This window comes from Suncus etruscus, chromosome 6 (genome assembly GCF_024139225.1).
Source record: "Suncus etruscus isolate mSunEtr1 chromosome 6, mSunEtr1.pri.cur, whole genome shotgun sequence".
Classification (NCBI taxonomy): Eukaryota; Metazoa; Chordata; class Mammalia; order Eulipotyphla; family Soricidae; genus Suncus; species Suncus etruscus.
The window spans coordinates 94083508-94097712 of NC_064853.1; the positions used below are offsets into that span (position 1 = coordinate 94083508).

The following is a 14205-nucleotide window of genomic DNA, read 5'->3' on the forward strand; positions in this document are numbered from 1 at the left end:
AGGCTATACCAGTGTTGGTGGAAATGCTGTGGAAAAGGAACCTGCCTTCACAGCCAGGCTCCATTTCACAGTTAGGACTATTATCTGCTTAGGCATCATGTAAAACAGTATGGAGACTTACTAAATTAAAAATTAGGGGTTGAAGCAAAAGCACAGTGGGTTGAGTGTTTGCCTTGCATGCAGTAGAACTGGGTTCGATACCAGGCATCCCATATGGTCCCCCAAGCCTGCCAGGAGCAATTTCTGAGTATAGAGCCAGGAATAATCCCTGAGTATCACTGGGTATGACCCAAAACCAAAACCAAAATGAAGTTTAAAATTAGAGTCAAAGAGATAGCTCAGAGGTCTAAGCACATGTTTTGTGTGGAGTTTAATTTCCAGCTGAGTTCTACTGGGAGAAGCCCCCAGCACAGAAATAGGAGTGTGCTCCCAAACTTCCAGATGTTTCCCAAAACACACACAAAACAAAAATAGAACTAATGGGACAGAACATACAAAAGGAAAGGTACTAACATCCATCCTGTTTCAATTTCAGGCACCGACTATGGTCCTCTACACATAAAGTCAGAAATAACTAATCCCAGAGCATCGTTGGGTGTGCTCGCTCTTCCCCCATCCAACAAATAAAAAGAAATACTGCATGACCCAGAAAATTCATTCCTTGACATTTATCCCCAAAACATGAAAACGTTAATTCAAAAGACTATGAATACACCTACTTAAAATAGCATTGTAACTCCACCCTGGATTTATGTATATCTACCTGAGACCCGCCCATTCCTGGGAGGGCTCTTGGGAAGCGGATATTGCGTGTATCTTTACCTGCAAGACCCCGCCTTTTCCTGGAAGTGGTCTTGGAAAGGTAAGATAAGGCCTTTGACCCAGGGGATTAGGGTCTTTTGGTCTTCTGCCAGCATGGAGGTCAAACGCTAGATGGCTGAAAGGAGTTAAGAGGCAGGGCTAGCTAGGAATGGCTAAATGCTTAATTGGTTATGCTTAATTGATATAGGCCACACGTGGTGGATAGGATATGAATAAAGCTGATTCTTCCTGACGCCTGACTGTGAGTGAGATTTCTACCCGCCGCTCTCATGAACCTCCAGACCCGCCGGCTGAAGGGGGTTGCAGAGCCACGTGGCCTGGGATGGCAGAGAAAGGTCTCTCCATCCAGCACCATCATTAATTATTTAACACTACATAGCATAACTGTGTTATTTACAATGCTTTGAGGCAAGATTTGATCTGGGAAATTGGTGGTGAGAATCTTGCACTGGTGAAGGGGGGGGTGTTCTTTATATGACTATAATCATACAACTGCAATCATGTTTGTAATCACGGGGTTTAAATAAAGATAACTTAACAAAAAAATAAAAAATAAGAAAAGAAAAAAGAAAAAATCAAGTGCTGAGATAAATGAAGATGTTGTGATATATATATATGTTATATATATACATATATATACAACCAAATACTGCTCAGCTATTACAAAATATGTTAAGTGAAATTAATGAAAGAGGAAAGGAAAAATGTTGGTTGATGTGTCTCATGTACATAAAGAAATAAAGCAAGGGAATGAACAGCATCAAATGAAAACAAATGCTTGGACTCTGATAACAAAATTGAAATTACCCAGTGATAGGGGAGTAGGACTAGATGGGAAAAGAAGTGAAAATTAAGACAACCATTGTCGGTGGTAGTGGAAGTATCTGAACTGTGAACATCAAAGGAATAAATGCATGCTAGCACTAGTCATGTTACCTCAATTATAATAAAAAATTAAAATTAGGGGCTGAAGTGATCATATAGCAAGTAGGATATTTGCTTTGCACTCAGCCAACCCAAGTTTGCTCCCTGTTGTCCCATATGGACTCCAAGCACAACCTGGAGTGATTCCTAAGTGCAGAGCCAGGAGTACACCTGAGTACCTCCAGGTGTGGCCCCAAATCTCCCCCCTCAGAATAAAATATTAAAATAAAAAAGACCTTTTAATTCCTATAATGCTAAAACCAGTTATCTCTGATGATCAATGACAATGAATGAATCACTAACAGAAAGCAGTGCAAGGATCATTTTCTACTTTGGTGTGATTCTTTTTTTTCAAATTTCATTATGTTTTTCGGGAATGAATATAATAACTGAATTTATAATTGGCATTTGTGTTTGGTTAGTTGGCTTCTGTTTATTTTTAGCTAGGTGATTATATAGGAATAACACCAGCAATAATGGAAAATTAAAAGGAAACTAAAATGTACTACAGTGTCTGCTAAATCCAATGCTAGAAGTTTTCAAAGCATGAAAGATCACCAGAAGAGTGAGATACGTTTTTTGTAGTCAGAATGGTCTTTAATTAATATCTGCAAAAGTACTGAAAAAGCAGCCCAGAGCCATAGCTATAACTATAGTACAGCAGGTAGAGTATTTGTCTCACATGCAGTCAACCCAGATTGAACCCTTGTCATCCCATATGGCACCCTGAAGACTCCCAGGAGTAATTTCTGAGTGCAGAGTCAGAAGTAACCCCTGAATACTACCAGGTGTGGTCCAAAACCCAAAATAAATAAATAAATTAGAGACCAGAGAGATAATATGGAAGTAGGGCATTTGCCTTGGATGCAGAAAGACGGTGATTCGAATCTCGACAACCCATATGGTCCCTCGTGCCTGCTAGTAGCGATTTCTGAGCTAGAGCCAGGAGTGACTCCTGAGCACTGCCTGGGTCACTATGTAACCCAAAAACTAAATAAATAAATAAATAACAAAACATAGTCGCCATGTCTGCACTGGTCAGCTCTACAGACTCACACTGTTCTTGAAAAATCATGGGTACACCAGCACTGCACCTGAAAACTGGCAATCTCAGGAGGAGAGAGTGGGACAAGCCACTGCTTTGCTGAAACCATCCTGCTGCATCCATCACCCATAACTGCTGCTGTGCCATGGTCCTATTTCACTACTCCTTATAATTTTCTGCACCAATCTGACCAAACTCTAGGTATGCTGGTATTTGGGCTGATAGTATCAGGACATTCTTTGGACTGAGTGCAGGCATCTTCCCCCTCCATTCTCCTACTTCCGGGAGAGCTGGCAGCTGAGCACATCCACCCAAAAAAGCCACAGTATCAGTAATAGAGCTTAGAATTCCTGGACTCTATGGCCACGTGACAACTTTATTTGTTTGATGCTATCATCTCCATAAGAGCACACTAATTTAGATGTCACTGTGTAGCTGAGATCACTTAATGTTTGGGGAAAAATTACAGAATGATCAGCTAGCAACAAGAGCTTACTAAGCCATATGACAATGACTTACTGACTTCACTGGAGATACAATAATTTTCACAAATTTGTTTCTGTACTTCTTTCCCCCCCCTTTCTAATTTTCTTTTCTTTTCTTTCTATTATTTTTAAAATAATTTTGTGATGGGGCTGGAGAGATAGCATGGAGGTAGGGCATTTGCCTTGCAGTCAGAAGGATGGTGGTTCCAATCCCAGCATCCCAGATGGTCCCTGAGCTTGCCAGGAGCGATTTCTGAGTGTAGAGCTAGGAGTAACCCCTGAGCTCTGCCAGGTGTGACCCAAAAACCAAAAAACAATTAAAAAAAATTGTGATCACTTATCTGGAAACAAATGTAATATGGTCAAACTATATCTCACCTATGTGATGCATGTTCTTTTTTGTTTTTGTTTTTGGGCCACACCCTAAAACACACTCAGGGGTTACTCCTGGCTATGCGCTCAGAAATCGCTCCTGGCTTGGGGGACCATATGGGATGCCAGGGATTGAATACGGTCCATCCTAGGCTAGCACGCAAGGCAGACGCCTTACAGCCTGCGTCACCACTCCAGCCCCAATGATGCATGTTCTTTAAATAAAGTAAATTTAAAAATAAAAATAAATAAAAGAGCTGCCCAAGTGAGCAAAAGACCATGGAGTAGAATGCATGAAAATACAGGGGTGTGATATTTTCAAACAAATTCAAACATGATAGAAATTTTCTGAGACTATACTATGACCGTAAAGATAGCAGCACTATTCAAGACAGTAGGAGCTCTTTTGAAAGCTAGCACATATGTAATAAAAACAAAAATACCCACAAACAAGGGGCTGGGATATCAAACAGTTGGAGCACAAGCCTATTATGCGCTTAACATGGGTTCAATATCTGACATCAGTGGTATACCCTTGGGGCCTCCAGCACTGCCAGAGTGGCCTGCGTATCCTCAACACTACAAGTGCCCATGCAAGCATTGCATCCTTGGCCCTTGCATTGAATTGTGGGTCTGATTGGATGATAATGGAGTTGGAGGCCCCCACCAAAATAAAAAAATCCAAAAATCCAAATACAACAAAGCCACTGATTGACAATGTGCCCAGTGGTCGAAGCAAGTAATTCCTATGTGGGAGTCCCGAGTTCAATCCTATGCACTGGAAAAGGAAAAAAAAATTCAAACCACCAGTGAGATGGTTTGTAACCAAGCAATAACACTCTTTTCAAACAAACATATACATGACACCAAAGGCAAGAAGGGACTGAAAGACAAGTACAATCTCAGTAAGAGTGGAGACTGAGAGCCTGAGGGGACACACCCTTTACCAACATCATGCTTGGCAGGTTCCATTCTGTTGGCGATGAAATTGCTACCCAGCCAGAGTGGCCTCATCCACTGACCACTTTCGGATGCCCATGGGTGGTGCGGGTTAACCTCTTCTAGACTACTCCGAGTTAAACTTTACGATTCTCAAGGGTTTAATCAACAAACCAAGCAGTAACAGTACCAGTTCCCTGGATCTGAACATTAGACTTGTGATCAACCAAAAACTACCTTAACTTTTCTCTGGTAACACATTTGGGTTAGCTTACTTTGATTTTAAGGTCAGTTAACAGCTCATTCTCTTTTACATTTCATGTCTCTATGATCCCTTTATCATTTTCTCTTTATTTTTATTTTATTTATTTTGGGGGGGTCCACACCCGGCTTTACTCAAGGGTTCCTCCTGGCTCTACGCTTAGAAATCGCTCCTGGCAGGCTCAGGGGACCATATGGGATGCCGGTTCGAACCACCGACCTTCTACATGCAAGGCAAATGCTTTACCTCCATGCTATCTCTCCAGCCCCTCATTTTCTCTCTTATTTTATTTTTGCTTTTGGTGTTACTCCTGGCTATGTGCTCAGAAATTGCTCCTGGCTTGGGGGACCATATGGGACACCAGGGATCAAACTCAGGTCAGTCCTGGGTCAGCCACACGCAGGCCAATGCCCTATCATTGTGCTATTGCTCCAAACCCCATTTTTCTCTTATTTTGTAGGTGGAAATGGAGCCACACCCAAGAGCACTTGGGAGACCATCTGGGATTGAACTCAGGACTTCTGTATGTAAAGCACAGGCCATTCTAATTGAGTTACTTCTTCAGCTGCCTTCTATTCTGAACCCTAAAGTAGCTTTGAACATATTCTTCTCAAATGTCACTTCTCTAAGGTCTACATTGCCAACTTTTGTGGCAATTAAGTTGAAGATTCAGCATATTCCTTACTCCTCCAAGCATCAGCAAGATTTATGTCTGATTTATGAGTCAAAATTAGACCGTGTATGAGAATGTTGGGACTATATATATCTTTGAAATAATGAAACAGACTAAACTTTCCCAGTTGGGATGAGTGACAGAGTTAAGTACAGAGACCTGCTGCCCTGATTTCCAGTTCAAGTCACACCCACCCCCTCCCCAAACCTCTCAGAACCCCACATGTCTCAGCTTCCCAATACATACACCAGGAGAAAAGATGGCACCTGGCATTCTCAGCAACCAATCGATACTGTTTTCTGTGATAGCCTGTGACTCAGTTAGGAAATTATGGTCAGAGAAGAGATGATCAGGGACTTTGAAATGCAATAAAACACTCATGACTAGTGGAGCTGTAAGTTTTCTTGGAAGGCGAAGAATCACAATTTGCTTAGGTCTCAATTTCCCCATCTGTGAGATGAGGTTATGGGTTCTAGGCTCAATTCTTTTGATCTAAAGATCAAAAGCCATTCTAGGAACCTAAGACATTGTATCCTGTGCCGTTAACATGCCTGCAATTTAACCTGCTCAGAAGCCATGATGACAAAGTCCTTTGACCACCAGCACAAATGAAGTCTTTATCCTTAAACTCATTTTGGTTTAGGACCAGAAGGACAGTTCAAAAGCTAAGGCTCTTGCTTCATATTTAACTGACCCAAGTTCAAATCTCCAGCACTGTACATGGTCCCTAGAGAAACATCAGGAGTGATTCCCAAGCAGAGCCAGAATGTGACCCCCTAAGGTCCCAAACTAATAATAAAAATCATAGTGTTGGTGAGGATGTAGCTCAAACAATAAAGTACATATTTTGCACATACAAGGCCGTGACCCCATGTGTCGCACCAGCACCACTGGGTGTTGCCCTGCCCAAACAACAATAAAAAAAAAAACTCACTTTGAACAATTTGAGAAAATGCTTTGACCCAAGCATACATTTTAATAAATTTAATGTAGGTGACAACTTCGCTCATCTTTTGAACACGCTCATCTGTGGTGGCCACACATTTCCTCCTGAAATATGCAGTGACCCGAGAGGCGAACATCTGAAGGGAAACACAAAGGTAGTAATCAGAACTCCTTCAAACTTCACAATGGCCCACTCTTCCTGGGAAAGACATCTGCTGAGCATGATTATACATAAAATGAACATCAGGCTGGGGATGAAGCTCAATAGTAGACTAGCATTTGTCTTGCATATATGAGGGCCTAGTTTTATCATCAGCACCACCAAAAAATAAGTAAAATAAAACATAAAGTAAGACCTTTTTTTTTTCTTCAGTTATTTGAGAGAAAAAAAGTTTAAATTGATTGAGATTTTTTGATTTACAATACTGTCAATGATGTTTTCCCATGTATATAATTCTTTTTTTTTTTTTTTTTTTTTTTTGGGTTTTTGGGCCACACCCGGCGGTGCTCAGGGGTTACTCCTGGCTGTCTGCTCAGAAATAGCTCCTGGCAGGCTCGGGGGACCATATGGGACACCGGGATTCAAACCAACCACCTTTGGTCCTGGATCGGCTGTTTGCAAGGCAAACAATCAGTGCTGGTGGGATGTGGAAAGAAAGGAACTCTCATTTACTGCTGGTTGGGAATGCTATCTAGTCTGGCCTTTATGAAAAACAATATGGAGATTCCCAAAAAACTGGAAATTGAGCTCCCATATGATTCAGCCAAACCACTCCTAGAAACCCAAAAATTCAGTACCAAAAAATCCCTTCCCCACACCTATATTCATTGCAGTGCTATTTACAATAGCCAGACTCTGGAAACAACCAAGATGCCCTTTAACAGATGAATGATTAAAGAAACTGTGGTGCATATAACAATGGAATATTATGCAGCCATCAGGAGAGATGAAGTCATGAAATTTTCCTATACATGGATGTACATGGAATCTATTATGCTGCGTGAAATAAGTCAGAGGGAGAGAGAGACACACAGAATAGTCTCACTCATCTATGGGTTTTAAGAAAAGTAAAAGACATTATTGAAATAATTCCCAGAGATGAGGGCTGGAAGGACCAGCTCACCATTTGAAGCTCACCACAAAGAGTGATGAGTACAGTTAGAGAAATAACTGCACTGAGAACTATTACAGCAATGTCAATGTGTGAGGGAAGTAGAAAGCCTGTTTCGAATATAGGCAGGGAGGGAGATGGGAGCATTGGTGATAAGAATGTTGCACTGGTGAAGGGAGGGTGTTCTTTTTATGACCAAAACCCAACTACAATCATGTTTGTAAAAATGGATTTAAATAAAGATATTATTTTAAAAAACGAAATGTAAAAGAAATGTAATAATACCTCAGGGAGGTTTACACTCTTTAAGCCAGCAGAAGTAAACCATCTAAGGCAGGGGTCTCAAACTCAATTTACCTGGGGGCCACAGGAGGCAAAGTCGGGGTGATCCTTGAGTGCAAAGTCAGTAGTAAGCCTTGAACATTGGAGGGTGTGACCCAAACAACTAAAACAAAACAAAACAAAAAAAGATTCCTCTAGGGTAGGGCCATAAAATGTTTGAGACCCCTGATCTAAGGAAAAGCTGATACACACAACAAAGGAGCTCACTCACCATGGCAGGATAAAAGAGGATAAAAACAGCTGATCCCAGGAAGCCAGTGGGTCCCAAAATAATCACATTATAGACCATGCCCAAGATGGCGACTACGGGTCCTCCAGCCAATAAGCTGCCAACAGCGGCTGCCTCAAACATCCTCTGACCATCGTTGGAGCAAAGGTTTAGGAGCTATGAGACACAAAGAGCAGTGAGAGCATAGTGCCTTATCTCAGGAGAAAGATGAAGAACAGAATGAGCACAAGCTGGGAGTTTTTTCTCTTTGTCCTAAAGTGAATGGCCCTTACTTACCTCACCCACTGACTTCTCCTTGATGTTCTTGAGCTTCAGGATCTTCTTAAATGCCATGGTGAGAATGGCTCCCCGTAAGCGGACTCCAGTTCGGTAGTTCAAGGCCCAAGTGAGGGCAAGGGACCAGGAGCGCACAATCTCTGTGAGAAAGAGGCCCAGGACCAACAGCAAGCTGTACTTGAGGTTAGAATCTGAGACCTGGGAATACTCCAGGAGGTGTTTCACCACGAAGGCCTACAGGGAGAAAGATAGGCCTCTGTGAGCATCGCCACTGCACCCACACACGCACCACAGCTTTATGTTAAGTTAGAAAGAGCTGGCAGCGCCTAAGTACCATGGTAGTGTCTATGCAGAAAAGAACCTTTTAGTAGAAAATCAAAGAATCTTGACATCCTGCCAGCAGTCATTTACTCAGGCCATGGTGCAGGAGGTAAGTCTACTTGCTAACATTCCTCAAGGACACCTTCCAAAACCGCTCTCTCTAACGTAACATAAGCCTGTCCATGATTGGAAATCTATGGTAAACACGTTTCTTTTTGTTTTGTTTTGTTTTGTTTTCTTTAAAGAAACATAAAAACATCTATGCTGAATTTTACTCTGATACCTTCACACATGGATCTCTTTATATAACATGTAGACCTCTGGGGGAGGGGGTTATTGTTTCAAACGTGCTTATTGGATAAAAAGGAACAGTGTACCTACAGTTGTACTGGGGAAGAGAAGTACATTTGCAAAACATTCCTGGAAATAAACACCAGCAGTTTAATATAGTACAGAAGAAGACAGCAAACAAAGCAGTCTATGGAAAATCCAGAGACCCTCCCCCGCAGGCCCATTCCCCGCCTCCCCACTAGCTCCCAAAGAAAAAATGTGTTACCTCAGGTAGCATATGTCTAACACCACCTGCTGGGAGGGAAGGCAGCCAGCCCCCAAGGACCACCGAGTGCCACCTCCAGCTCTGGGGTCCTGCAACGCCGGAGCACACACTCACGCAAGACACATTCAGCAACAGGATTGAATACCAGGAAGTGGGAGGTAATGTACTTTTATTGAAAAATGAAAGTACCATCTTCAAAGAGCTTCTCACAGTGACCATACAACACAAGGTACATTGCAGGAACATTACACGGGAACATACAGAGTCCGGTTATGCAGGGCCTCTGCCATCTGTCAGATGGCCTCTGCCTGTCGTTTGACCCATACCCAGTGGAAATATAGAACAGAACCCATATCTGTTTCCAAAGTCCGAAGTGGTATAGCAAGCTGACAGCGCTTAATCGGTTAGGGATCCTGAGGTTGCAGTGAGTCTAGCACCGAGGAGGCTCTCCAGGAATAAAGACTTGGCTGCCAAGGAAAGAGAATTAAAACAAAAGAAAAAAAAAAAAAAGAACCTAAAACCTCTCCCGAGTGGTAAGTGCTTTGTATGGTGAAACTAACTGGTTCATTAAGCCATGAGGAATGATCAACCTCTCTCTCTCTCTACCTCAATTCAGAAAACAAACAAATATAGACACCCCCACCCCCAGGTTAAATAATGACATTCTTCAAAGTCTTTTCAAGTCCTTGCAGCTAAAGCAGATCTTGCCAAGGAAAAAAATAAGGAACAAAACAAACCAAGACAAAAGCAAGCCAAACCAATCCCCCCTCCCTAAAGTAAGGGCGTAAATAAAGTAAAGTAATCCAGAAATCTATCATCCCATCTAGACTGGATCATGACAGCAATGGGCCCAGGAGATGGACTCCAGTTCTGAGTAACACACGAAAGCAGAGGCTAGACATCATTAATTATTCCAAGGCAGTTAATGTGGAATTGCAGAACCCATATTCTCTCTGTTTATCCGCATTTATCTCTCTTTTCTTTTTCCCGAGCGGAAATGATCATCATATGTCCACTAGATCCTAAGTGATCCCCACCCACTTAATTTCTATTAAGTCTCCGCCAATAATTTGATTCAATGAAGAAGAGGGATTATGTCTCTCCTCGCCCTTGGATATTTACACTGAAAGCCAGAGTTTGGATCACCATTGTACACAAGTGGGTTATTGGTTTACTAGCAAGAGAAGTGGCTTCTTTCTACTGTTGCAATTCAGAATGTGGCTCTGGGCCACTAGGAATGAATGGCAGGTCCTGAACCTCCTTTTCCTTAAGTGAATCAACTTAAGATGATGGGGCACACCTTACACACCTCGGAACCTACGGAACAATTTCCAAAGGCAGGTGTGAAAGGACAGCAGGCAGCAGTATGGGTTCTCCCCTTCCCATCCCTGTACAGTGCAATTTTCAGCACTGTGCAAGCAGAGGAGTACCTCTGAAGGATGGAGTGGGAGAGAGGGTCAGAGACATAAACCAGAGTTTACACTATAACCAAATTTGGAGAGGGATGGGGAAGAGATGAAACAGCAGATTAAAAGAATTTCCAACATATAGGTTTGCTTTATATATTCTTTTTTTTTTTTTTTTGGTTTTTGGACCACACCCAGCGATGCTCAGGGGTTACTCCTGGCTATGTGCTCAGAAATAGCTCCTGGCAGGCACGGGGGACCATATGGGACGCCAGGATTCAAACCAACCACCTTTAGGTCCTGGGTCGGCTGCTTGCAAGGCAAACACCACTATGCTATCTCTCCGGCTCCGGTTTGCTTTATATTTTTAATTACATTTCAAACTACTTTATGTAGAATAAAAAAAAATATTTCCATTAAAAAAAAACTCCAACCAAAATTTTAGTTACAAAAAATGATCAAAATGTCATCTGATTTTCAACAAACTGGGAGAAAAACTTGAGGCTGCGTCAGCATAGCTGTCTGGCTGTGGAAAGCATTCCCAGGGAATAAACATTACCTTACCTGAACTCTTGGCGAGAGATTCTGCCCAGCTTGACTCTCTCATTCTGACCGCAGTAAACAGCCATCCTGAAAATTCTAAAGAACAGCTTCTGTCACCAGTTCCACTACAGAGACTTCCCCCCACATCCAGGACCTGGCAGCATCAAGCATGCTGCAGCTGGAGAGAGGTTGGAAGGGTGGGGAACTTAAACTTACCTCTCCTAAACTTTTCTCTGCCCTTGCCTCCCAAAATCTGAGTGGAAATAACCTGAGTGGAAATAACCTCCACTGAGAGAGAGAAAGAGAGAAAGACAGAGAGAAAGAGAGAGAGCACCTTCTGTTCTGCAAATCTGCAAAGAGGATGTTAATTCCTTAACTGAAATCGAAGGTCAGACCAGGTCTTCCTCAGGATTTTAATCCTGACAAATCATCTGGCTAAGTGTAGCAGTTGGGCAGGTCATATGGGGGCAGGAGATCCCAGGGCTGTGTGTTCACTAAGGAAGACGTGAACAGAGCTCAGGTCCCTCGCTCCAACATTACGGAAACTTGAATTAACTTGATGAATCTGTAGTCTAGCCATGCACACGCATGTGCACTCGCATGCATGCGCACGTACACACACACACACACACACACACACACACACACATCCCTTGTGCATTTTAATTTGTGCTGCACTTGGCTGCCAAAGTTCAGTGAGGCCTGAGGACAGGCCTGAAAAAAACAGGGAGGCCATGTCTAGAGAATTGGTTCTTACTAATGTTTCTCTCTGAACAGACCTTGCTGACTTGGAAGGAGCAAAAATTCTGAATTTTAAAATGTGTGCAGTAAGTTTCAAATGTTCCCTGAGAGGACTGGAATCCAGGACTGCAGCATAGCTAACCTCAAACCCAGCAGAAGCTGTCAAGTTCCAATTAAAAGAGGGAATTTATATGGGTGGGCCACCGAGAGAAAACTTTCCATCTTCCCTCATCAACAAAGAGCTAAAAGTGTTCCTTTGCTTTTCCCACTTGTCCCATAATAGAACAATTTTGATAAATGACACAAGACCCATGCTGCTGTTCTCCCATGAAAAGAAAGTTCTGTGCTTCCTTGGCATTGAGAACAGTATACTGGGGATTAGTATTCCAGCATATGCTGAGCCTTAAGAGAAATTAAGGAAAATAGGAGGATACGATGGAAAGAGCTGTAAGATCCTGAGGTTGAATGTGCACGGTCAATCTTTCTACACAAGTGAATCATTAAAGTACCCCCAACCTTTCGATAATTCCATTTGCCTTTGTGTTGTAAAAATATGAAGTAAAGCTGTTTGTACTGCATGGAGGTGGGCTCTGGTGGTGGGTAGGAAATTGGGAATGCTGGTGAAGGGAAGGTCACACTGGTATTTGAACACTTAATGCCTAAAATGATTATATCATGACAGCTTGTTATAATAATAATGGTGTTATAATAAAAAAGATTCTGAAGAAAGGAATAAAGTTTCTTCAACCTATGTATGGGATTTGGGGTAAAGGGACAATCAAAGGGGTTCCTGCAACCTGACCAACAGAAACAAGAAAGTCTGTGTATAGTGCAAGCCAGCTGAAAGAATTCTACGGAAGATCAGGAAGCTCCCAGCCCTGTAGTGAAACAATGACAGAAGCTCTTCTTCTGGGATATTGGTCCTATGCGAATGTTTTGCCACTTTGACCAGTAGCTGATCATTCCGGCACATGGTCACTCTTACTCAGAACTTATATAAAGGTGAGTTAGTTGGAGTACTCTGCTTCAGAAACGAGGTCAAAATGTAAAGGCATCAACTATAAAAAACAACCAACCAAACAGAAAACCCCAGCAACAATGATTTATAAAAAGAAATACAAACAGAAAAGTTGTAAAAATTAGTTTTGCTTATGCCCATGCATCCTAAGAACCATACTTACCCCTTCGGCTTACCCTCACAGGGAAAATGCACAGTAGAGGCAGTACTACTGCTCCGATGCCTCCAACCGGTATGTAGAGAACAGACTTAATCTGCACGTGCAAGGCAGTTTTGCAGGGGGAAGACACAGTGTGCAGCAAACAGTGTGGCTGTCATGCAGCCAACCTCCCCTGTCCCCAGTATCAATTAAGGAAAAGCGAGGGCTATCCCCTGGCCCTTGCCGCGTGGTCATTAGACACCAAAGCTTTCCATGGGCTCCAGAGCAGACTCTGAATACTGTACCAGAGCTTGTGCTTCTTGGTCCCAGCTCTGTGCACAACTCTGCCTTGGGGCTCTGGTTCGAAGTTCCCAGCATTTGCTCCACAGCCCGTGCCACATGCTGGCGCTCTCGCCCACCCATAGCACCATGAGACGCATCTACCCAAACCAAGTCAGTCCTTCCATGTCTGGTACAGCCAAGAAGAAGCCCAGCACGCACATGTTGGCAGAGCCAGAATCATTAGGTGACATCCCTCACCCCAGGAGAAAGCCAGCCGCTGCCATTTCTTCTCTGGCCAGCATAATTCCCTCCTCCAACCAGCTTCTGGCCACTGACCACCATTCACTCCAAAATCCGGGAATACTTTCCCATAGACCCAGAGAAATGGCTCAGGCTGTAACTAGTCTCCAGGGGAGCAAAACCCCTGCAACAAAGCCAGAGTGTCTGTGGTGGCTGTGGCCGGGCCCCTGGCGACTGTCAGAAGGAGGTTAGAACTTACTGGTCCACTGAAGCCGGCCAGCTGCGTGATCATCAGGCACATGATGGAGAGGATGAGCCTGGTGCGGCAGAAGATCCACACAACCCTTCGGAGGGAAGCGGCATCTGGCCCCATTTCATTCAGCTCTTCTTGCCACAGTCTCTCTAGTCTTAACAAGGGCACACATCTCTGTTACACACCCACCTTAGGCACTCGTGCACCCTATAGCTCCCCTTTTGCCATCACTGCCTGGTTCCAAGCTGGCATTCCAGGTACACATCTCTCCTTTCAAGCA

General features: G+C 43.1%; 2 protein-coding genes across 3 annotated transcripts in view; one reads left to right on the plus strand and one right to left on the minus strand.

Annotated features, from left to right (window-relative positions):
* The window catches only part of DVL3 (dishevelled segment polarity protein 3), a 324867-nt gene that overhangs the window by 97722 nt on the left and 212940 nt on the right, over positions 1-14205 (plus strand). The gene's annotated exons all lie outside the window — the stretch shown is intronic.
* Positions 1-14205, minus strand: part of ABCC5 (ATP binding cassette subfamily C member 5) — a 102160-nt gene that overhangs the window by 56101 nt on the left and 31854 nt on the right. The window contains exons 5-8 of one of the 2 annotated variants that reach the window (XM_049775811.1): positions 13932-14079; positions 8427-8660; positions 8133-8306; positions 6457-6604 (exon numbers count right to left, since the gene is read on the minus strand). In XM_049775811.1, coding sequence (XP_049631768.1) covers positions 6457-6604; positions 8133-8306; positions 8427-8660; positions 13932-14079 — 704 coding nt within the window. Of the gene's footprint in view, positions 1-6456; positions 6605-8132; positions 8307-8426; positions 8661-9455; positions 9771-11273; positions 11349-13931; positions 14080-14205 lie in introns of those variants that run through there. The other variant, XM_049775813.1, reaches the window with a different exon arrangement.